Source organism: Phyllopteryx taeniolatus, chromosome 2, assembly GCF_024500385.1.
Source record: "Phyllopteryx taeniolatus isolate TA_2022b chromosome 2, UOR_Ptae_1.2, whole genome shotgun sequence".
NCBI classification, from domain to species: domain Eukaryota; kingdom Metazoa; phylum Chordata; class Actinopteri; order Syngnathiformes; family Syngnathidae; genus Phyllopteryx; species Phyllopteryx taeniolatus.
Genome location: NC_084503.1, coordinates 8,169,764 through 8,191,692, shown reverse-complemented (window position 1 = coordinate 8,191,692; position 21,929 = coordinate 8,169,764). Strand labels below are relative to the sequence as shown.

The window sequence follows — 21,929 nt, the reverse complement described above, 5'->3', positions numbered from 1 at the left end:
TCCCTGTCGTCCACCGTGGTGAACCCCAATGTACAGGCACCGAGCCGAGGGGCAATAAGTATACCCACATCTGCTCGGCGCCTGTGGGCAACTCTAGAGTGGAAGAGAGTCCAACCCCACTCAAGAGCACTGGTACCAGAGCCCAAGCCGTGTGTGGAGGCGAGCCAAACTATATCTAGTCAGAACTTCTCAACCTTACACACCAGCTCAGGCTCCCTCCCTACCAAAGTGGTGACATTCCACGTCCAGTTTCTGTAGCCGGGTATCGGATAGTCAAGGTCTGCGCCTTCGGCCACTGCCCACCTCACACTGCACCTGACCCCTGTGGCCCCTCCCACAGGTGGTGAGCCCAGGGGAAGGGGGACCCACATTATCCTTTCGGGCTGTGCCCGGCCGGGCCCCACCTCCAGGGCTGGCTCCAGAGGGGGGCCCCGGTGACCCGCGTTCGGGCAAGGGAAATCTATGTCCATTTATTTTGTTCGTCATAGGTGTTTTTGGAGCCGTGCTTAGTCTGGTCCCTCATCTAGGAGGTGTTTACCATGGGTGACCCTACCAGGGGAGTGAAGCCCTAGACAACTTAGCTCCTAGGATCATTAGAACACACAAAGCCCTCCACCACGATAAGGTGACGGCTCAAGCAGGGTATGATTGCATTATATGGAAACAAAAACCTGAGTCATTTCTATGACACATTTGAAATAGCTTTCTGGTTTATTTCATCTTCAGCTTTGTTTTCTCTCTTGTGTTGCAGTTGGAGCAGATCCAGAAGCATACATGGTACCTGTAAGTAAACCAACCTTGCCAAAATCTAATGAACATATGTAATTTGTATCTAGTTTGTGTTACTTTTTATATTAGTTACTAAGTTGTTTACTGTAGTTTTGAGTTGCATGTGTTGTGTTGCAGAGCTGGAAAGAATGAGCCTGAGCCTGAACAGCCCATCCCCAGAAAAGTGGCCATCAGGATGCTGGCTACAGCAGAAGAGATAGACCCAGATGTCCTGGAGAGTATGCACTCTCTGGGCTGCTTCAGGGATAAGGACAAGCTCGCCAAAGACCTACTGTCTGATGAGTGAGTGAGAAGTAGACAGACAACTTGCTTGGTGTAGGAATAAATGATGCAGCAGTCACACAAATTCCCGTGTTTAGTGTTGGTGGACCAACTTTTATACCAGCGTGCCCATAGCTCTTTGCGTTTCCTCTCTCCTTAGTGACAATCAGGAAAAGATGATCTACTTTCTTCTACTTGACCGCAAAGAAAGATATCCAAGCCACGAGGACCAGAACCTTCCTCCACGCAATGAGATTGGTAGGTTCATCCAAACCGAACCAGAAATACGACATTCATGGTCCACAGAAGATAGTGGCTTAAATTTCTGATAATCTTTGAACTTTCATCCAGCGTCATCACTGTGTCATTGTCGGTTTGTCCCTGTCTAAGTTGGTGTGTACCACTGTGATGTTCACATCCTATCATTAAAGGATTATCTATTATTGTTATCTGGTATTATTTCACAAAAAAATGGTATGTTATTTATGTTTGTTAACTTCTTATTTAATGTAATATAATCAGTTTACATTTTGAAGATGTGTCAACAATCAAGGTTTAATAAAATTCTATGTAGGGTATATTGAATGTCAAAGAAAAACGCAATTATGTGTTATGGGGTCAGAGAATAATGTTTGCATTCACCTTCGTCACCCGGGTGTCTGTCTAAAAATGGGGCACCACGTCGTTGATTAGCTTACAGCAGGACAAAATGATAAAAAACTTTGTGGATCAATCTTTTTCTAAAAGGGTTGCCACAGTGATGTAGAATTAGTTCCCAATTACAGAGGCCACTGTTTCTGACACAGTACACAAAAGAATGTTTAATATAGAGAACATTTAATCAACTCCAGGGAAATTTGGGGACAAATACAGAAGGACTTTCCTACAAAATTAAAGACATGCATATGTAACACAACAGGATATAGCGTGAATGGCTGAACTCTTGAGATGAAAGTGAATGAATTGATGCGTGTTGAGAGAGAATAAAGTGGGACTCGTGTGAGATCGTTAACCTAACCCCAAACTACTATGCACCAATTCGTACTTATTCTAGTAGTGACTGCAATGTTTACTCACAATCATTGATCATGTGGTTACCAGTCCGGGCATGATCTGTCTCTGTTGTCCCAGGAGAAAAGGAGGCAGGTTGAGTCGAGGAAAAAGATGAAAAAAATGAAAACAGAAAAGGACTACATAAGGAAAGTTGATGTTCACGCGGTTTGCGAAAAATTGCGCTCGTGACTTCTCCTGCTGTTTGGTCTCGCAGGTGGCCCACAATGTTTATGCTTGGCTGGGAGTATAACTGGTGAGTGGACCAGAGGCTTCTGTGATTACCTGGGGAGGATAAAGGGGGCTAGGAGATGAGTCGCACCACAGGCTTGGCGTCAGACCGAGGCTTGCTCGGAGTCAATCCTTCGTGCGCCGCATGGCAACAACAAAGGAAAAGGAGGAGGGGTCGGCCAGAGCCGCAAGCTTGGAAAACTGCACCAGGAAGCAGCAGAAACGAGAACAGGAGCCGAGAGAGAGGAAGCGAGACGTTGAGGCTTTTTTTGTACTTCTGAGAAGGAGGAGACCACACCCATAGACTCGGATTTCCATCCATCCATCCATCCATCCATTTTCTTCACCGCTTATCCTCACTAGGGACGCGGGCTGCTGGCACTTATCCCAGCTATCTTCGGGCGAGAGGCATGTTACACCCTGAACCGGTCGCCAGCCAATCACAGGGCACATATAAACAAACTATCATTCACGCTCACATTCATACCTACGGGCAATTTAGAGTTTCCAATTAACCTACCATGCATGTTTTTGGGATGTGGGAGGAAACCGGAGTGCCCGTAGAAAACCCACGCATGCACGGGGAGAACATGCAAACTCCACACAGGCGGGGCCGGGATTTGAACCCCAGTTCCCAGAACTGTGAGGCAGATGTGCTTACCAGTCGTTCACCGTGCCGACTCGGATTTCCATTCTACATTTTCCTTCTATATGCGTGAGTCACGCACGGGTTGAAACTCAGCACATTTTCTCAGCACATTTTCAAATAAACGAGTCCCAACTTTGAAACTGTCTCACGCAGAGACTAAGCATACAAAATGATTGTTTCAATCTTAGTTCCGTTATATCTAATAATGTTCATCAACACAAGGTCATTTCATACGTTTGGCTAAAAACACAATTGTACAGTTCTTCACGAGCAGTCTCATCGTCAAATCTGTAGAATCAACACATTAAAATGACAGAAATCAAGTTATACATTTAGAATATTAATGCAGGTTTGTCTCCGAATGCAGACGGGGGATTTCTGTAATTTAATTATCCATGTTCAACACACTCAGTCACGTGGAGTCCAACTTGCAGTGTCTGTGGTGAGGAGTGAAGTGACCCCGAGGTAACACCAGATGCCAGTTTTCTGAAACTGCTGACCAGAGACTTGTGGGCTAATAAAAGAAGGCCTGTTTCATTGTTCTGCCCATTTAGCAATCACTTCCTCCCCCCAGTTGCAGTGTGACGATCATGGTGGGACCTGTAGGTCTCCTGGCCATCCAGGGGTCTTCCACAATGAAGCCTTTGTCAAGTTGAGGTTTTACGAGGGGAAAAGAATGAGCTTTATTTGGTTTAAGTGTTCATTTGATTTGACACAGACATCCTGTAACATGTGGGTCTTATTCAAAGAATAGGCCAGTCTTTGTATTTGTGTTGCTCGACATCCGTTACATCTACTAATTACCTAACTCTTTACTTCCTATTCACTCATCCATCCATCCATTTTCCATACTGCTTATCCTCACTAGGGTCGTGGCCATGCTGGAGCCTATCCCAGCTATCTTCAGGCACATATAAACAAACAATCATTTGCACTCACATTCACACCTACTCACAATTTAGAGTCTTCAATTATTCTACCATGCATGTTTTTGGGATGTGGGAGGAAACCGGAATGCCCGGAGAAAACTCACGCAGGCATGGGAAGAACATGCAAACTCCACACAGGTGAGGCTGGATTTGAACCCGGGTTCTCAGAACTGTGAGGCAGATGTGCTAACCAGTCGTCCACCGTGCCGCCCTATTCACTCATTGAACTCGGAATTCTGCTCAGCAGACCCTCCCAGGAAGCGTGTGGACTCCCCCATGCTGAGTCGTCACGGGAAGCGGAGACCAGAGAGGAAGTCGATGGAAGTGCTTAGCGTCACAGAGGGAGGATCGCCTGTCCCAGTACGGCGAGCCATCGACATGGCAAAGCATGGTCAAAGGTAAGTGACTGAGCACCTTCATAGTCTTCCAAGAAAGTTTTTAACATTATCATTATTTAAGTTATCTAGTCCTGGATGATAAAAATAGCTACTGTACATAATAGTTTTGCTTGCAAGGTATTGTTCTACAATATGATACACATTTGACACTCATACATAAGGCTTATATTGATTCAATTCATTGATAGTTATACTATAGCTTAGTGGGAACTTACTCAAATCTCTGATCAAGTACATGATTATGTTCACTCAGCAGGCCAGAGACTGAGCTTGTCAGTCAAACCAAGATTATTTAAAACTAACTATTTATATTTATATATACTATCCTTGAGTCGTCACCTTATCGTGGTGAAGGGGTTTGTGTGTCCCAATGATCCTAGCAGCTAAGTTGTCTCGGGCTTCACGCGCCTGGTAGGGTCACCCATGGCAAACAGTTCCTAGGTGAGGGACCAGACAAAGCACGGCTCCAAAGACCCCTATGATGAGAAAAATTATTCGATCGCATTTTCCCTTGCCCAGATGCGGGTCAGTAACCCCCCCCCCAGGAGTCAGGGTGTCCACACGTGCACTTGGCTCCAGGACACCCTAGGTCGTAGTTCAATGATCGAGTTTGTGGTCGTGCCATCGGACTTGCGGCCACATGTCTTGGACACTCGGGTGAAGAGAGAGGCAGAGCTGTCAACTGAATCCCCTGTTTGAAGGAGTGCACCATCAACACTGTGGGGCACTACTGACTTCAACTCGGGATGTTGTGAGTCGGTGGACATCAGGGTCAGTGCCTCTGGACTGGCAGACCGGAGTGGTGGTCCCCCTTTTTAACAAGGGGGACCGAAGGGTGTGTTCCAACTACAGGGGGATCACACTCCTCAGCCTCCCTGGTAAGGTGTATTCAGGGGTCCTGGAGAGGAGGGTCCATCGGGAAGTCGAATCTCAGATTCAGGAGGAGGAGTGTGGTTTTCCTCCTGGCTGTGGAACAGTGAACCAGCTCTACACCCTCGGCAGTGTCCTCGAGGGTGCATGGGAGTTCGCCCAACCTCAATTCCACCGACACGTCTTCCCATGAGGAAGCAGAGTCTGGGGTCTCTGAGGTGGGCTCTCCTATCTCTGGGGTTGAGGTCCCAACCAGTCTTCATGAATTTTGTGGACTTGGAGAAGGTGTTCGACCGTGTCCCTCAGGGAGTTCTGTGGGGGGTGCTTCGGGAGTATGGGGTGCCAAACCCCCTGATACGGGCTGTTTGGTCCCAGTATGACCAGTGTCAGAGTTTGGTCCGCATTGCCGGCAGTAAGTCGGCCTCGTTTCTGGTGAGGGTTGGACTCCGCCAAGGCTGCCCTTTGTCACCGATTCTGTTCATAACTTTTATGGACAGAATTTCTCGCAGCAGCTGAGGCGTAGAGGGAGTCCGGTTTGGTGAACTCAGAATTGCATGTTTGCTTTTTGCAGATGATGTGGTTCTGTTGGCTTCATCAACCCGTGATCTCCAACTCTCACTGGAGCGCTTTGGAGCCGAGTGTGAAGCGGCTGGGAAGAGAATCAGCACCTCCAAATTTGATACCATGGTGCTCAGTCGGAAAAGGGCGGAGTCCCCTCTCCAGGTCGGGGATGACATCCTGCCCCAAGCGGAGGAGTTCAAATATCTTGGGGTCTTCAAGAGTGAGGGAAGAATCGAACGGGAGATCGACAGGCGGATCGGTGCAGCGTCTGCAGTGATGCGGACTGTGTATCGGTCCGTTGTGGTGAAGAAGGAGCTAACCCGAAAGGCAAAGCTCTCTATTTACCGATCGATCTACGTTCCTACCCTCACCTATGGTCACGAGCTGTGGGTCGTGACCGAAAGAACGAGATCCCGGATACAAGCGGCCGAAATGAGTTTCCTCCACAGGGTGTCCGGGCTCTCTCTTAGAGATAGGGTGAGAAGCTCGGTCATCCGGGAGGGGCTCAGAGTAGAGCCGCTGCTCCTCAGCATTGAGAGGAGCTAGATGAGGTGGTTTGGGCATCTGATTTGGATGCCTCCCGGACGCCTCCCTCGTGAGGTGTTCCGGGCACGTTCCACCGGGAGGAGACCCCGGGGACGACCCAGGACACGCTGGATAGACTATGTCTCTCGGCTGGTTTGGGAATGCCTTGGGATCCCCTCGGAAGAGCTGGAGGAAGTTCCTGGGTAGAGGGAAGTCTGGGCTTTCCTGCTGAGGCTGCTGTCCCCGCGACCCAACCTCGGATAACCGGAGGAAAATGGATGGATGGATGGATATATTAATCCATCCATCCATTTTCTTTAACGCTTATCCTCACTAGGGTCGGGCTACATCCTGAACTGGTTGCCAGCCAATCGCAGGGCACACAGAAACAAAAAAACATTTGCATTCACATTCACACCTACGGGGAATTTAGATTCTTCAATCAACCTACCACACATGTTTTTGGGATGTGGGAGGAAACTGGAGTGCCCGGAGAAAACCCACCCAGGCACAGGGAGAACATGCAAACTCCACACAGGCGGGCCCGGGATTTGAACCCCAGTCCTCAGAACTGTGAGGCAGATGGGCTAACCAGTCACCCACCGTGCCATGGATATATTAAAATTAATACTATTGTTAAGACAAGTTTCTGAAATGTATACCCAAATGTATGAGATTAAATCCAATATAAAATAATACAATAATGTATTCTACATTGAAATAGTTTGACCTTTCTGTTTGCCTTCCAATCGTTGTTCAGTAGTAAAGTAAAGTAGAAAGTACCGTATTTTCACGACCATAAGGCGCACCGTATTAAAAGGTGCAGTCTCAGTTACGGGGTCTATTTCTGTATTTAACACATACATAAGGCGCACCATATTATTGGGTGCAGGCATGGTAAAACATACGGTAGCATCCATGCACGCTAAAACAATGTTTTTAAAAAGGCAGCGGGAGCAAAACTGAGTTCGGTTGGACTTTATTGAAGTATTTAACAATGTACTCACGTTATTTTTTTATCAATCCTCATCCACAAACCCATCAAAGTCCTCATCTTCTGTATCCGAAATGAACAGCTGGGCAAGTTCTCAATCAAACACACCAGGTTCCCTCTCGTCATTGTCAGAGACAGTCTCGTTGCCGTTCGTCTCCTCAGTAATGATGCTGGCTTTTACAAAAGCTCAACCAACAGTGCAAGCAGACACGTTAGCCCAAGCATCCACAATCCATTCACAAATTGTGGCTTAACTCGCCCGACGCTGCCTCCTTGTCTTAGTAAAGCTGTGTTCGCCATCTGTCATCCATGGCTCCCAAGCCGCTCGCAACTTCACTTTGAACGCCCTGTTTACACCGATGTCCAGCGGTTGGAGTTCCTTCGTCAAGCCTCCCGGAATGATGGAGAGACGCTTCTCCTGCCTATTCTTTGATCATTAATCCATTGCTTGAGTTGGTCTTCCAACTCGGGCCACCTCGCCTTGTTTCCGCGGAAACTCAGCTTCATCTTCTTGACTTGGCGAAGCTCGTTTTCCTGCTTCCTCCACTTGCGAACCATGGATTCGGTGATCTTGAATTCTCTCGCGGCTGCTCGATTGCCATATTCCTCCACATAAATGATAGATTGCAGTTTAAACTGTGCTTCGTAAGTGTGTCTCTTCGTAGATGCCATTTTCGGGGTCCTTAGCCAAACCGATGCACATACCGGCGCTATATACCTACTGGGGGCGTGTCTTTAGCGTCCTCTGTCACGCGCACCCTTCCCCCTTTACTTCCGCATGCTGTCCTCAGTCATGTCCGCCTTCCTCTATATAAGCAGCGTGTCGGCAGGAAATGCTCCCAGTCAGTCAAGCGGAGCGCTCATTAAAGTCACACAACAACATTTACAGATTTTGGAACTCGGTGCACACATAAGGCACGTCGCATTATAAGGCGCCCCGTCCATTTTGGAGAAAATTTAAGACTTTTAAGTACGCCTTATGGTCATGAAAATATGGTACACATTTCGTGATTTGATAGGTCAGCAGTTGTTGTCGTTGCTATTTTAAAACTTTCCTCATTCTTAACTAATTCAGTAAATTATTATTATTATTATTATTCAGGGATCTATGTTGGATATGTATGAAGTCGCAACAAAGACAACACAATTTAAAACCTCAAAGGGACAAAATCCATTTTAAACACAACTATTCCACCCAATCTCTTCAGCGGGGAACAAAACATGTTCAAACGGTGGAACATTTCCAGTTTTCCATCAGCTTGCAATTATGGAACCCTTTGCCCAACACTGCAAATACAAATGTGACAGTGTATATGGTGCACGTATACTTACATTATATACAGTATAGCTTTACTCACTATTGTAAGAGATGTAGCCATTGAACATGTTGACAAAGCAGCATTTAAAGAAAGGCTGCAGACCTTGAAAAAGTAGTACCGATCTTGAATCAAAATAGGTTGCTTTGATCTAATTTTGTTGTTGTTATTAATTTTGCTACTTTGCACTTTTTCTTCACGAACTGGAAACTTGAGTGTCTGTTAAGGCATTCATGACTGTTTATACCTCTGTGCCAAATGTATAATATTTTTTTAGTGCAATGTTTGTGAACAAACCCTGAGTCTATTTTATTTATATTATTTATTGTTCTTTTTTTATTATTATTTTTTTGTCTATCCCCTTTTTAGAAAATCTGTTTTTAGTAAAAGCTTGGATATCACAAACGCTAACTGCAGCAAGGAAGAAAGGTATTGGTCCATTCTGTTCATAATCTTTACTTCTAATTTAATTAGTGTATGTGGTGTCAACTTAACATCTATCAATCTGTATTTCATTATTATTTTTTTCTGTGAATAAAAGCTTATTAAAATATGTGTATGTGTTGCATATTAGTTTTTCAAAATGATAATTATTGTTACTTATTATTCATCGTTGCTGTATTTTCCTGTTTTTTTTTTACTGTGCTTCAGTCCTGCAACCAAAAAAATTAAAATGAGTATAGCAATTGTTATGTAGTCTACGAAGAGATAAACAGACATCATAAAAAGCTGAAAACCTCCAGGTCCAAGGCGATAAAGAGATAAACAAGGGCCATGACAAATTAGGTTTAGCAGTTTTTTTGTTCACTGATGATGCATGTCTGTGTGTGCGCACACGTGTGTGTTTTTGTGTGTTCTCCAGGATATTTAATCATGATATAGTGTTTTTCATTTTCACTCCAAATAAAGCCAAATTGTCCATGGGCAGTTAAATGTAAAATTCTTCGAAGACGTCAGCATGGCATTGTCTTGTCAATGAAGGGAAGAAGAGAAGGAGGAAAATGAAAAGTTAATGACACATGAATAAAAATTGAAAAGCTTATGAAAGGGTGTGTGGGGGGTGGACAATGGATATAAAGCTTGTAAAGATTGTGTGCATCTGTATGCCCTTTTATTATAAATTATGAATCCATAATCTGTTTCATTGGTTGTTGTTTCAATGTTTGCCCACTCTGTCTTTGCAGTATTTAGATTACATTGAGATTATTTATTTATTTGTATTCTTATTTTTTCACATGTACTCAAGGTTACGTCCAAAGCAATTAATGGCTGTGGCGCTAATTTGTAAATCTTTGCCTAACCTGGATTTATTTTATCATGATATATTCACTTCCCTCCAAAAGCACTGGAACAGTGAGGCCAGTTCCACTATTTTTTCAAAATATGAATAAGACACAAGAGATAAACATTCCAGGCTTTAATTCAAGGATCTGATCAATCCAGAAGATGGCGCATTTTGTTTAAACCCACTAATTTTTCATTTGATCTAAGGTATGGAATTGATTTGGATTGAATTTAACTGAATGATGTAACACATGATTGCAGCAGAAAAATGAACTCAGAAGTGCACAAAAACATTTTGTCTGTCAAATTAAAGATGCAACAGAATACATTGCGTGATCCTTTGCCATGCAGAAAGGAAAGACTCAAACACAAACAGCAAAACAACGAGTTCCTCAAAAGCAAGTGGTTTCAGGGTTTAGACTGTCTCCCGATTTACTGTAGACCCAGAAGTGCATGCATTTACCTGTTAATGAGACTAAAACCCAAAATAATTGAAAAACAAAAGAGGCTACTGTGAAAGCCTGGAAAAAAACACCACTTTAATCTATTTTAAGTCTATCAGTTCCAGTACTTAAGATCACCTACAAATGTGGCATTTCGTTGCAGATTATGCTGTCTTCTAAATTGTGTCTCAAATACAGATGTAAATACCTGAAAATAAAAGATGAAATTTTGACATTTTGTTGCATTTTCAGTTTTTGTGATCAAACTTAAATGCTTTCCGTCTGCTGCAAAATAATATGGAATTTTTTCCTCACTGCTCCAATCCTTTTTTAAAAGGGGAGTGAAATTCTCGCACTGGATAAAATGAAGGTAAAAAAGAGAGAAAGTAACTATGGAATATTAACAACGCAAAAAAATTGGTAGCTATGCACCTTCATCTGGAGCTAAACCCAATATGTAATGGTTTATTTCTTAGACCATGCCCTTCTCTCTTTAAAGTCTGATAAGAATATGATTAATATCAGTGATCACTTAACAGTTACAATCGATTGAATAAAGACAGTAGCAACATTTGAACAATAGATTAGAATTAGAATAGATAGATTCCGATTACAGTCACTGCTCCAAAGTTTTCTGGATCAGATGTCACTCAAGCCATCAGTTGTTTATCAAAACAAAAACAAGAAAACAGTTGTGGTGTCTGGCCTTTCTTAATATCTACATGTTGTGTGATTGCTACCATTTTATATGTGGGCAGTGTCTTACTTTACTGAATAATTCATGACTGCTGACTTTCTCTGTTTTGTGTGTGTGCGTGTAGGTCACGGTCGATCAGTGGAGCGTCCTCCGGTCTGTCCATCAGTCCGCTCAGCAGTCCGAGGGTAAGCGTCTATCTGTCCATGCTACCTTCCTTCAATGCAGCGTCACTGACTTGCTATGCTGCAACGTCATAACGCACACACACAAATGCAGAAACTGTTCTGTATTTTGGCTTCTCTTTACCGGCTTATATGTGACACTCTCGATCATCAGCCTGTTATTGAATGATTTGTCGTTAAAACACCAAAAATCTCTAATTGTTAGGGATGGGACAGTACATGGTAATTTGAGCCGCGTTTCTGTACACCGTTTCGTGCATCAAGAGAACTTTTTTCCCCCTTAAAATTACGACTATCAAACTGACTCTTCTTCCTTGACTAATTGTATACACTTGACAATGCAGTAGTATAAAATATGTGCAGTATAACAAATGAAAACATACAAAAATGTATACAAAATAAAATGCTTGTGTAATAATTAGATTAAGCGCGGGTCATGCCTGCACCCCATTCTGCAGGCAAGACCAGTTGACCCACATTCAATCCAATTGTTACACTTTCATAATGATAGAGGTCATGAGGTAAAACGTCGCTGCAATGTGCACGGCAGGGCACAAAATGATGTAGGTCTAACATTTTCATCGACTTAGCCAAACACATCTTTGACCACAGAAAAGGGCTGCAAAGCTACAGCAACAAATGCCCCCACTGCACGGGTTATTTTCTTATGTTTATCATAAGTGGCACAACAGGTATGTTCATCCATCCATCCATCCATTCGTTGAGCTGCTTATCCTCACAAGGGTCGCGGGAGTGCTGGAGCCTATCCCAGCTATCATCGGGCAGGAGGCGGGGTACACCCTGAACTGGTTGCCAGCCAATCACAGGGCACATACAAACAAACAACCATTTGCACTCACATTCACACCTACAGACACTTTAGAGTCTTCAATTAACCTACCGTGCATGTTTTTGGGATGTGGGAGGAAACCGGAGTGCCCAGAGAAAACCAACTCAGGCACGGGGAGAACATGCAAACTCCACACAGGCGGGGCCGGGATTTGAACCCCGGGCCTCAGAACTGTGAGGCAGACGCTCGAACCCGTCCCCACCGTGCCGCCCAGGTGTGTTCAAAAGGATCCAAATCGACACTCGTTGTTTCACTAGTGTTACCTTTTCGAGTCGCTCGAATGTCTTGTGTCCAGCAAGCCTTACAGAAGGATACATACAAAGGAGAAATAACTAACTAAAAAAGTAAAGTAGCTAACCCTCAAATGTATGGAATGAGTTTCAAGCACTGCTTGTAGGCAGTAAAATATCTGTCAACACTTCACTTCCTCGCCGTTTTACTCAACGGTGAAACCGAACTTAATCAATTGAAGCCAGTGCTGCTCCAAAGGTTTGTCTCTCAACTCCTCCGTTCATGCTCGTATACATGTTTTATATTTTACCCTCAACCTACAGTTACAACTGTGAGTGGGTAAATGCACAACAGTGATTGGATATTACTTTGTAAGGGATCGTCTGCCTCTGCAGGAGCACAAACACAGTAAAATGTGGTATCAATGCAAAATGAACTGTAAAACCAAAAAAAAACAGTCCAAAAGGGCGGATCGTCCCGAGCAGAGCGTACCGAACGGTATTCGTCGCATCCCTACTAATTATCCCACGATATTTTCTGATGTCCATGTTGTCAACGACTTAATATCAGTCATTGTCTAGACAGAAAAGTTTTATTTCCTAAAATAACAGCATTCCGAACTATAAAAAGAACAAATACAGCTTTCCGTGTGTGATGTTTTAGACATATTTTTAGCCTCTAGCGGGTTGGAGTGTGGGGGTGGGATTAGGTCGAAAGGAACAACAGTGAGAGTGTGTTTGTGGTGACGAAGGTGTTTGTATGCGCTTGGAGCTGTGTATTTATAGTTGTTGAACATCAGTGCAGTTCAATGACTCAGGAAGAAAATATCAGATTTCATTTATGATTTTCATCTTTTCATGAGAACGTTGACAATGGACTTTTCACTTGTTGTGATGTAATTCCATGATTTGCACCACACCATGACTACAAACAAAAATGGCCAATTGTCACCATGCAGCTTTCCTTGGCTTTACATTACTATATAGTAACCTTGCTTTGTTTTTATACCAGCTGACTTTATATGCTGTGTCACAGTGTGAGATGGTGTAAATTTCCCCTTAGCATGGCAATGTTCTAAGAAAAAAACTCCTGTAAAAAAAAATCGACTCATGATGAAACAAGCAAATTTTGAAGCATTTAGCATTGAAGCATTTAGCAACTAAATAGTCAGATTTGTCCTTGGATGTTGAGACAATCAAATTACACTGTGTGTCTCTTGCTGTTGTTAAAAAAAAGCTGATTGCAGCTAACATGACATGAAGCATTCTGCAGTACTGGTGTCTAGTTAAATCAATGTATTTAAATTATATAATTCATTTAATATACAGTACAGTGGCAAGGTAAAGTATGTGAACGCTATATAATTACCTGATTTTCTGCATGAATTAGATGTGATCTTTTCTTCATCTGAGTCACAACAATAGACACCTATTTCCACACGAACAATATCATCAATCATGTTTTTGACTGAACCATGTATGCAATTACAGTGCAGGGTGGAAAAGGTATGTGAACCCTTAGTCAAATGACTTCAGAATCAGAATCAGAATCAGAATCAGAATCATCTTTATTTGCCAAGTATGTCCAAAACACACAAGGAATTTGTCTCCGGTAGTTGGAGCCGCTCTAGTACAACAGACAGTCAATTTACAGAACACTTTGGAGACATAAAGACATTGACAAAAAACAGCAACAAACAACAATTGTGCAAAAAGATGCAGAGTCCTCAGTTCGAATGGCTAATGACGCAATAGTCCGGTGCAATGACCATTGTGCAAAGGGCACTGAGACTTCAAGGAGTGTATGCGGTTTAAAGTGACGAGTACTGCGATAATCTGGGACAATGGTTGTGCAAATGTTACAGATACTCCTCAATCAGTGTGCAAATGGAGCAGATGCTACTCTGGCATGAGTGGCCACTATATGCAAATAGTGCAGCACGGCGAGACAACTACAGTGAGTGCACGAGTAATACATAATACAGAATACAGAAATGTGACAACGAACTCAAGTCAAAAAATTGCCAGCTTGTTGTAATGGAATTGTAAGTTAGCTGTTCAAGAAGTTGATTGCAAGAGGGAAGAAGCTGTTGGAATGTCTACTAGTTCTAGTTTGCATTGATCGGTAGCGCCTACCTGAGGGAAGGAGCTGGAAGAGCTGGTGACCGGGGTGGGGAGGGTCCGAGAGGATTTTGCACGCCCTTGTCTTAGTTCTGGCAGCGTGCAAGTCCTCAAGGGTGGGTAGGGGGGGTACCGACAATCCTTTCAGCAGTTTTGATTGTCCGTTGCAGTCGGAGTTTGTCCTTTTTTGTAGCAGCACCAAACCAGACTGTGATGGAAGAACACAGGACTGATTCGATGACCGCTGTGTAGAACTGTCTCAGCAGCTCCGGTGGCAGGCCATGCTTTCTCAGAAGCCGCAGGAAGTACATCCTCTGCTGGGCCTTTTTGAGGACGGAGTTGATGTTGGTCGTCCACTTCAGGTCCTGGGAGATTGTAATTCCCAGGAACTTGAAGGTCTCGACGGTTGACACAAGGCAGCTGGACAGCGTGAGGGGCAGCTGTGGCGAAGGATGCCTCCTGAAGTCCACGATCATCTCTACAGTCTTGAGCGTGTTCAGCTCCAGGTTGTGTCGGCCGCACCACAGCTCCAGCCGCTCCGCTTCCTGTCGATATGCAGACTCGTCACCGTCCTTGATGAGGCCGATGACAGTGGTGTCATCTGCAAACTTCAGGAGTTTGACAGTCGGGTTCGCTGAGGTGCAGTCGTTCGTGTAGAGAGAGAAGAGCAGCGGAGAGAGGACACAACCTTGGGGCGCCCCAGTGCTGATGCTGCGTGTGGATGAGGTGGCCTCCCCCAGCCTGACCTGCTGTGTCCTGCCCGTCAGAAAGCTGTAGATCCACTGGCAGATGGCAGGTGAGACGCTGAGCTGGAGAAGCTTGGATGAAAGGAGTTCAGGGATGATGGTGTTGAACGCTGAGCTGAAGTCCACGAACAGGATCCTCGCGTAGGTCCCTGCACTGTCGAGGTGTTCTAGGATGAAGTGCAGTCCCATGTTGACTGCATCATCCGCAGATCTGTTCGCTTGGTAGGCAAACTGCAGGGGGTCCAGCAGGGGACCTGTGACACTCTTGAGGTGGTCCAGCACAAGACGTTCAAAGGACTTCATGACCACAGATGTCAAAGCGACAGGCCTGTAGTCATTCAGACCCGAGATTGCAGGTTTCTTGGGGACTGGGATGATGGTGGAGCGTTTGAAGCAGGATGGAACTTCGCACATTTCCAGTGATCTGTTGAAGATCTGAGTGAAGACTGGCGCGAGCTGGTCCGCGCAGACTTTGAGGCAGGATGGAGACACGTGGTCCGGGCCTGCCGCTTTGTTAATCTTTTGTTGTTTGAAGATGCGTCTCACATCCTGTTCATGGATGGTTAACGCAGAGGTCAGAGGTGTGATTGTGGTCGCGGGTGGGGCCGGGTTGGTGTGTGGTGTGAAACTGTCCTTTTCAAATCTGCAGTAGAAGGTATTCAAGTCGTTGGCTAGTGTGCTATTGTTCTCAGCTTGGGGGGATCGTCGCTTGTAATTAGTCAGCGACTGGAATGCATGCCAGACTGATTTAGAGTCGTTTGCGCTAAACTGTTTTTCCAACTTTGCTGTATAGATCCTCTTTGCAATGTTAATTTCTTTGGTCAGCTGGTTTCTAGCTCGATTATACAGGGCCCTGTCCCCGCTCTGATATGCGTCCTCCTTAGCTTGGCGAAGCTGCTTAAGTTTAGCAGTGAACCACGGCTTATTGTTGTTGAATGTGCGAAATGATTTTGTTGGAACACAGACCTCTTCACAGAAACTGATATAGGATGTAACAGTGTCCGTATATTCATCCAGGCTGCCAGCTGAATTTTCAAAGACACTCCAGTCTGTGCAGTCTAAGCAGCTTTGAAGTTCCATCTTGGCTTCATTTGTCCACTTTTTGACTGTTTTCACTGTAGGCTTCGCACATTTAAGTTCTTGCCTGTACGTCGGTATTAAGTGAATTAAGCAGTGATCAGACGAGCCCAAGGCTGCACGAGGTATAGCACGGTATGCGTTTTTTACCGTGGTGTAGCAGTGGTCTAAAGTATTATTTTCCCTGGTAGGACAGTCGATGTGCTGATTGTATTTAGGGAGTTCGTGGTTGAGTTTAGCTTTGTTAAAGTCCCCGAGAATAATGAGGGGTGAGTCGGGGTGTTTTTTTTCAATTTCGTTGACTTGATCGGCGAGCGTTAGCAATGCGGCGTTCGTGTTAGCTTGAGGCGGAATATAGACGGCAGCGAGAATGAATGATGCGAACTCACGTGGCGAGTAGAATGGTTTACAATTTAAGAATAGCGACTCCAAATGCGGGCTGCAGTGTGTGCTGATCACCGTGACGTCCGTACACCATTTTTCGTTGATATAGAGGCATATCCCGCCGCCCTTTGTTTTCCCCGATGATTCCATGTCGCGGTCCGCTCGATGAATGTGGAAACCGGGAAGCATAATGCCGGCATCAGGTACAGCGTCGCAGAGCCAGGTCTCCGTGAAGCACATGGCCGCGGAACGTCCGAAGTCTTTACTTGTCTTTAACAGAAGATGAAGCTCGTCCATTTTGTTGGGTAGGGAGCGTACGTTCGCGAGGTGGATCGACGGGAACGCCAATCTGTGTCCTCTCTTGCGGAGTTTCACCTGAATGCCGGCTCGCTTCCCTCTGTGGCGCCGCTTCCGTCTCCATGCGCCGAAAACCGCGGACGCCGCTCCGGTGAGTAACTCTGGGAAAAAACTGAGCGTATATTCGAAAGTTGGTGACAGAAAGTCTGGAGTAGACTCCTTGATGGTTAGCAGGTCTCCCCTTGTGTAAGTGAGTCGTGTAAGGTCTCCAAAGACGGACGAAAAACACAAAAACAAAGACAATACTAGAGAGCGCGTTACCGAGGCGACCACACTGGTAGGCGCCATCTTGCATCTGAGGCTGCCTTGCCACCAAAGGGCCTGGACACATTGTTATCATCAATAGAAAAAGGGTTTCACAATATTAAAAAAGTACTGTGATACCTCACCGTCAAGCATGAAATAATGTCTTATATTTTTAGTTCTAGTACTTCTGTACAATTTGGTAGATAGCAAGCAGTTTTCCAAAAAAGAGGTCAAGCGTGCTTGCGTCAATCTGTTTATTACTATAGAATATGTTGAGTATTTGTGTGTAGAAAGAAAAAAAGCCAGACGAACACGCTGATATTGACTGTAACAAACTTTATTCAGCCTCCAGAGCGCCACACAATAAGAGTACCGCTAACACATGGGACATTAACTAAAGAAGATATGGAAGACGAAAGTCTAATGCATAGTATGTTACAAATCCTGGTTGAAGTTTATTGTATGAATCTTGACACCCCCTGCGATTGGCTGGCAACCAGTTCAGGTTGTACCCTGCCTCTCGCCCAGAGGCAGCTGGGATAGGATCCAGCACGCCCGGGACCCCAGTGAGGATAAGCGGTATGGAAAATGAATGAATGAATGAATGAATCTTGACACCTCAAATAAAGAAAAGCAAAGCAAAGCAGAGCAAATTTATTTAGATAGCGCATTTCATACACAAGGTAACGCAATATGCTTTACATGATTAAAAGCATTTGAAAAGAAAGAAAAAAACAGCTAATAAACATTTAAAACAAACCAAAAAAATAAAAGTACAATTAAAACAGCGTACAGTGCAAGAAATATAATTTAAAAGTGGAAATGCTCTAAAAAGCATGCGAAAAAAGAAGAGTTTTTAACCTGGAATTTTAAAACATTCACACTTGGGGCTGACGTCACTTCTGTTGGCAACTTATTCCATTTGTGTGCAGCATAATAGCTAAATGCTTTAGGAAACTCGCCTGACTGAAGTGAGCAATTGATTATTTGCTGCAAATCAGCGAGCACAGACTTCACAAAAGTCAGATGGTACTGACAACTCGTTGATAATTTCAGTTGCTGAACTGTTTTCGCGACAGTTTTTTGGTCAACTGTATCAAATTCTGACATGGTAATAGAGTTTTTCCTGGTTGGCTACAGATGGAGTATCATTATATCATTTTGCTGATTTGTGCTGATATTTAACCTGATGGATTGTATTTTTTCACTAAAATAAGCAAATTCATAGCATTTATCTATAAAGACAATTCAACTTTGTACAGTATAGGTAAGCATCAAAATGTTCAACCAAACCACTTTGTTTCGTCAAACAAATGCCCCAAGTGACCATGTGCTGATCTTTGTGTGTGGCACATGCAGTCATTAAGTTACAAGGTTTCTTCATGAGGCTGATTGTTTTATGCCATTTTCACATACACAGATACATAGTCTGTGAAATACCATTTGTGGTGAAGCAGTTGTCACACATGCTTGATAATGTTACCATAAGAACAAAGTGGATGGTCATGTCAGACTGGAGCTGCTGCAGTTTGTTCAGCTGTGGGTTATACACTGTTTTGGCCTGGTCACTCATTCCACAGCCTTGCGTATCTACAGCACTACAATGCATGCACTCTGCTATCTCGGGTGGAGGATTAAGCTTTGTTAGCTTTCAACTGGTTCACTCGCTAGTGGTTCAGAGATGCACCGATATTTCTGGCTTGGATTGCTTAGTTGGACCCGAGCGGGGAAAAAAAAATCCAAACTACCCGACTGACTGTTATATGAGGACAAATCAATTGATTGAACATTGATGTACAACCCCAATTACAATGAAGTTGGGACGTTGTGTTAAACATAAATAAAAACAGAATACAATGATTTGCAAATCATGTTCGACCTATATTTAATTGAATACACGACAAAGACAAGATATTTAATTTTCAAACTGATAAACTTGATTGTTTTTAGCAAATAATCATTAACTTGGAATTTTATGGCTGAAACACGTGCCAAAAAAGCTGGGACGCGGTCATGTTTACCACTGTGTTACATCACCTTTACTTTTAACAACATTCAATAAACATTTGGGAACTGAGGACATTAATTGTTGAAGCTTTGTAGGTGGAATTCTTTCCCATTCTTGCTTGATGTACAGCTTCAGCTGTTCAACAATCCGGGGTCTCCGTTGTCGTATTTTACGCTTCATAATGCGCCACACATTTTCAATGGGAGACAGGTCTGGACTGCGGGCAGGCCAGTCTAGTACCTGCACTCTTTTACTACGAAGCCACGCTATTGTAACACGTGCAGAATGTGGTTTGGCATTGTCTTGCTGTTGTTGTTTGGATGGCAGCATATGTTTCTCCAAAACCTGTATGTACCTTTCAGCATTAATGGTGCCTTCACAGATGTGTAAGTTACCCATGTCATTGGCACTAACACAGCCCCATACCATCACAGATGCTGGCTTATGAACTTTGCGTCCATAACAGTCCGGATGGTTCTTTTCCTCCTTGGCCCGGAGGACACGACGTCCATAATTTCCAAAAACAATTTAAAATGTGGACTCGTCGGACCACAGAACACTTTTCCACTTTGCATCAGTCCATCTTAGATGAGCTCGGGCCCAGATAAGTCAGCGGCGTTTCAAGGTATTGTTGATAAATGGCTTTTCAATGTTGATTTTTGGCCTTGCCACTTACATGGATGGTTCTTTTCCACTTTGGCCCGGAGGACACAACGTCCACATTTTCCAAAAACACAGAACCTCGCCCCATCTTTGCTTGTGAAGGACTGAGCAATTCAGGGAAGCTCCTTTTATACCCAATCATGGCACCCACCTGTTCCCGATTAGCCTGTTCACCTGTGGGATGTTCCAAACGTGTTTGATAAGCATTCCTCAACTTTTTCAATCTTTTTTGCCACCTGTCCCAGCTTTTTTGGAACGTGTTACAGCCATAAAATTCTAAGTTAATGATGATTTGCTGAAAACAATAAAGTTTATCAGTTTGAACATTAAATACTGTGTCTTTATAGTGTATTCAATTAAATATAGGTTGAACATGATTTGCAAATCATTGTATTCTGTTTTTATTTATGTTTAACACAACGTCCCAACTTCATTGGAATGGGGTTGTAGTTAAAAAAGGAAAAAACTCTTAGGGAAAAAAATATCTGTACCTGTAAATAAAACTTGTTACTTGTAGAACTGACATAAATATGTAACATTGTGTTTCAAAGTGGCAAGAACTCAGGTCAGCTGTTTTGATCTCAGTGCATCTCTGCTTTTAATGCATCATGAATCCTGCTGCCTCATGGTTGGCTGATAATCACTTTGCTAATCGCATGTTCTGTTTTTCTTTCTTTCTTGCACTCTCACTTCCTCCTGCCTGCTCCACTTCTCAACCCATCTCCCACACGCTTTTTTTTTTTTGCTTTTCCTGCTGTGTTTTATTCATGGGAATGAACTTTTATTGGGCCATGGTGTTTCCTTGGGTGCCGCACTTTCTCTTGGCTGACTTTGTTGTCATGTTTACCGGTGCATGACAAATCACAGCCCAACCGGCGTTTTTTCATTCCACCCCAGTCCTCAGACTTGTGTCAGTCCCCCAATTGGAGCCCCACCCACTCCCTTGAGGTCCGCCTTAATGGGGTGGGACCCCGCACACCCAACTCCTTCCAGCCCAAGATGGGGTCTCCCCTTATGCACCCTCGCACCCAGACCCTCCCTGCCAAGCCCAAAGTGTCTGCAAAGCCTCTGCTGACTACCAGGTCCAACCCACTCCCCAACACAGCTAAGACTGCCTCCACCCCCAAGTCTGAGCCCTCCACACCCATCCAGCCTTTAGCACCCTGCATCCCCGACAGCCCCCGTGTGATGCACCACCCTCCCCTTACTGTCCCCCCAAAGCTTTCCATCCCTCTGTCTCCCGTGCCTCCTATGTCACCCCTGCGCCGCCACCACCTGCACCCTGACCACAATGGCAAATCTTTCCCCAACTCGCAGGTTACCCCCCATCCTTCCCCTAGAGGAAGCCCTCTCCCCACTCCCAAAGACACCCCGGTGCACACACCAATGGACAGCCCAACTGGAACACCTAGCCCAACACCTCCACCCAGCCCCTCGATTGGGGGCATGCCCTGGAGGACGCGCCTCAACTCCATCAAGAACAGCTTCCTGGGCTCACCTCGTTTCCATCGCAGGAAAATGCAAGGTAGTGTTGGAGTGGAGGATTGACATATGGAGACTGAGTTGCCATTTTCATCTATGTTCAGTAGCTATCTCATAGTTTGTGAGACAACAAAACAAGTTATTGAGCCAACAATCTATGTAACCCATATAGTACATTGAACACAATGATATCCATATATATATGAGGGGAAGTCAAGCAGAGGAATGAAGATTAGCCGAAGTAAGTATTTATTTTTTTCAGAAAATTTTCACGGTTTATAGTTTAAATACAAAAAGTTTCGTTTAAGCCTTTCCTCTTCATGTCAGCCATTTTGGAATTGAGGTCATTGTTGGATGCCCGTCAGAAGCAGGGAGCTGTCATTACATTTATTGCTTTAGAAGGGGAACCACCATTAAACATTTTACAAGAGAGAAATAAAAAGCTTGAAAATAAACCTTAAAACAAGTATTAAAATTTCAAACCCTGAACATTTATGAAGAAAAACTACAGTATTAGTAAGTCAAATTAAATTGGGCTAATTACTTTTGACCGCCCCTAATGCAACCCTATGAGCATCCCAGACAG

The 21,929-nt window shown here is 44.2% G+C and overlaps 1 protein-coding gene and 1 long non-coding RNA gene across 14 annotated transcripts in view; one reads left to right on the top strand and one right to left on the bottom strand.

Annotated features, from left to right (window-relative positions):
* Positions 1–2,443, bottom strand: part of LOC133470268 (uncharacterized) — a 61,448-nt gene extending 59,005 nt beyond the window's left edge. For both annotated transcript variants that reach the window (XR_009785934.1, XR_009785933.1), the window contains exon 1: positions 2,128–2,443. This is a non-coding gene — a long non-coding RNA (uncharacterized LOC133470268). The remainder of the gene's footprint in view (positions 1–2,127) is intronic.
* Positions 1–21,929, top strand: part of LOC133470229 (serine/threonine-protein kinase BRSK2-like) — a 145,363-nt gene that overhangs the window by 98,225 nt on the left and 25,209 nt on the right. For 7 of the 12 annotated variants that reach the window (XM_061758387.1, XM_061758338.1, XM_061758333.1 and 4 more), the window contains 6 exons: positions 752–783; positions 907–1,071; positions 1,211–1,308; positions 4,154–4,307; positions 11,122–11,182; positions 20,729–21,386. In XM_061758387.1, coding sequence (XP_061614371.1) covers positions 752–783; positions 907–1,071; positions 1,211–1,308; positions 4,154–4,307; positions 11,122–11,182; positions 20,729–21,386 — 1,168 coding nt within the window. The remainder of the gene's footprint in view (positions 1–751; positions 784–906; positions 1,072–1,210; positions 1,309–4,153; positions 4,308–11,121; positions 11,183–20,728; positions 21,387–21,929) is intronic. The other 5 variants (XM_061758403.1, XM_061758421.1, XM_061758358.1 and 2 more) reach the window with 4 other exon arrangements.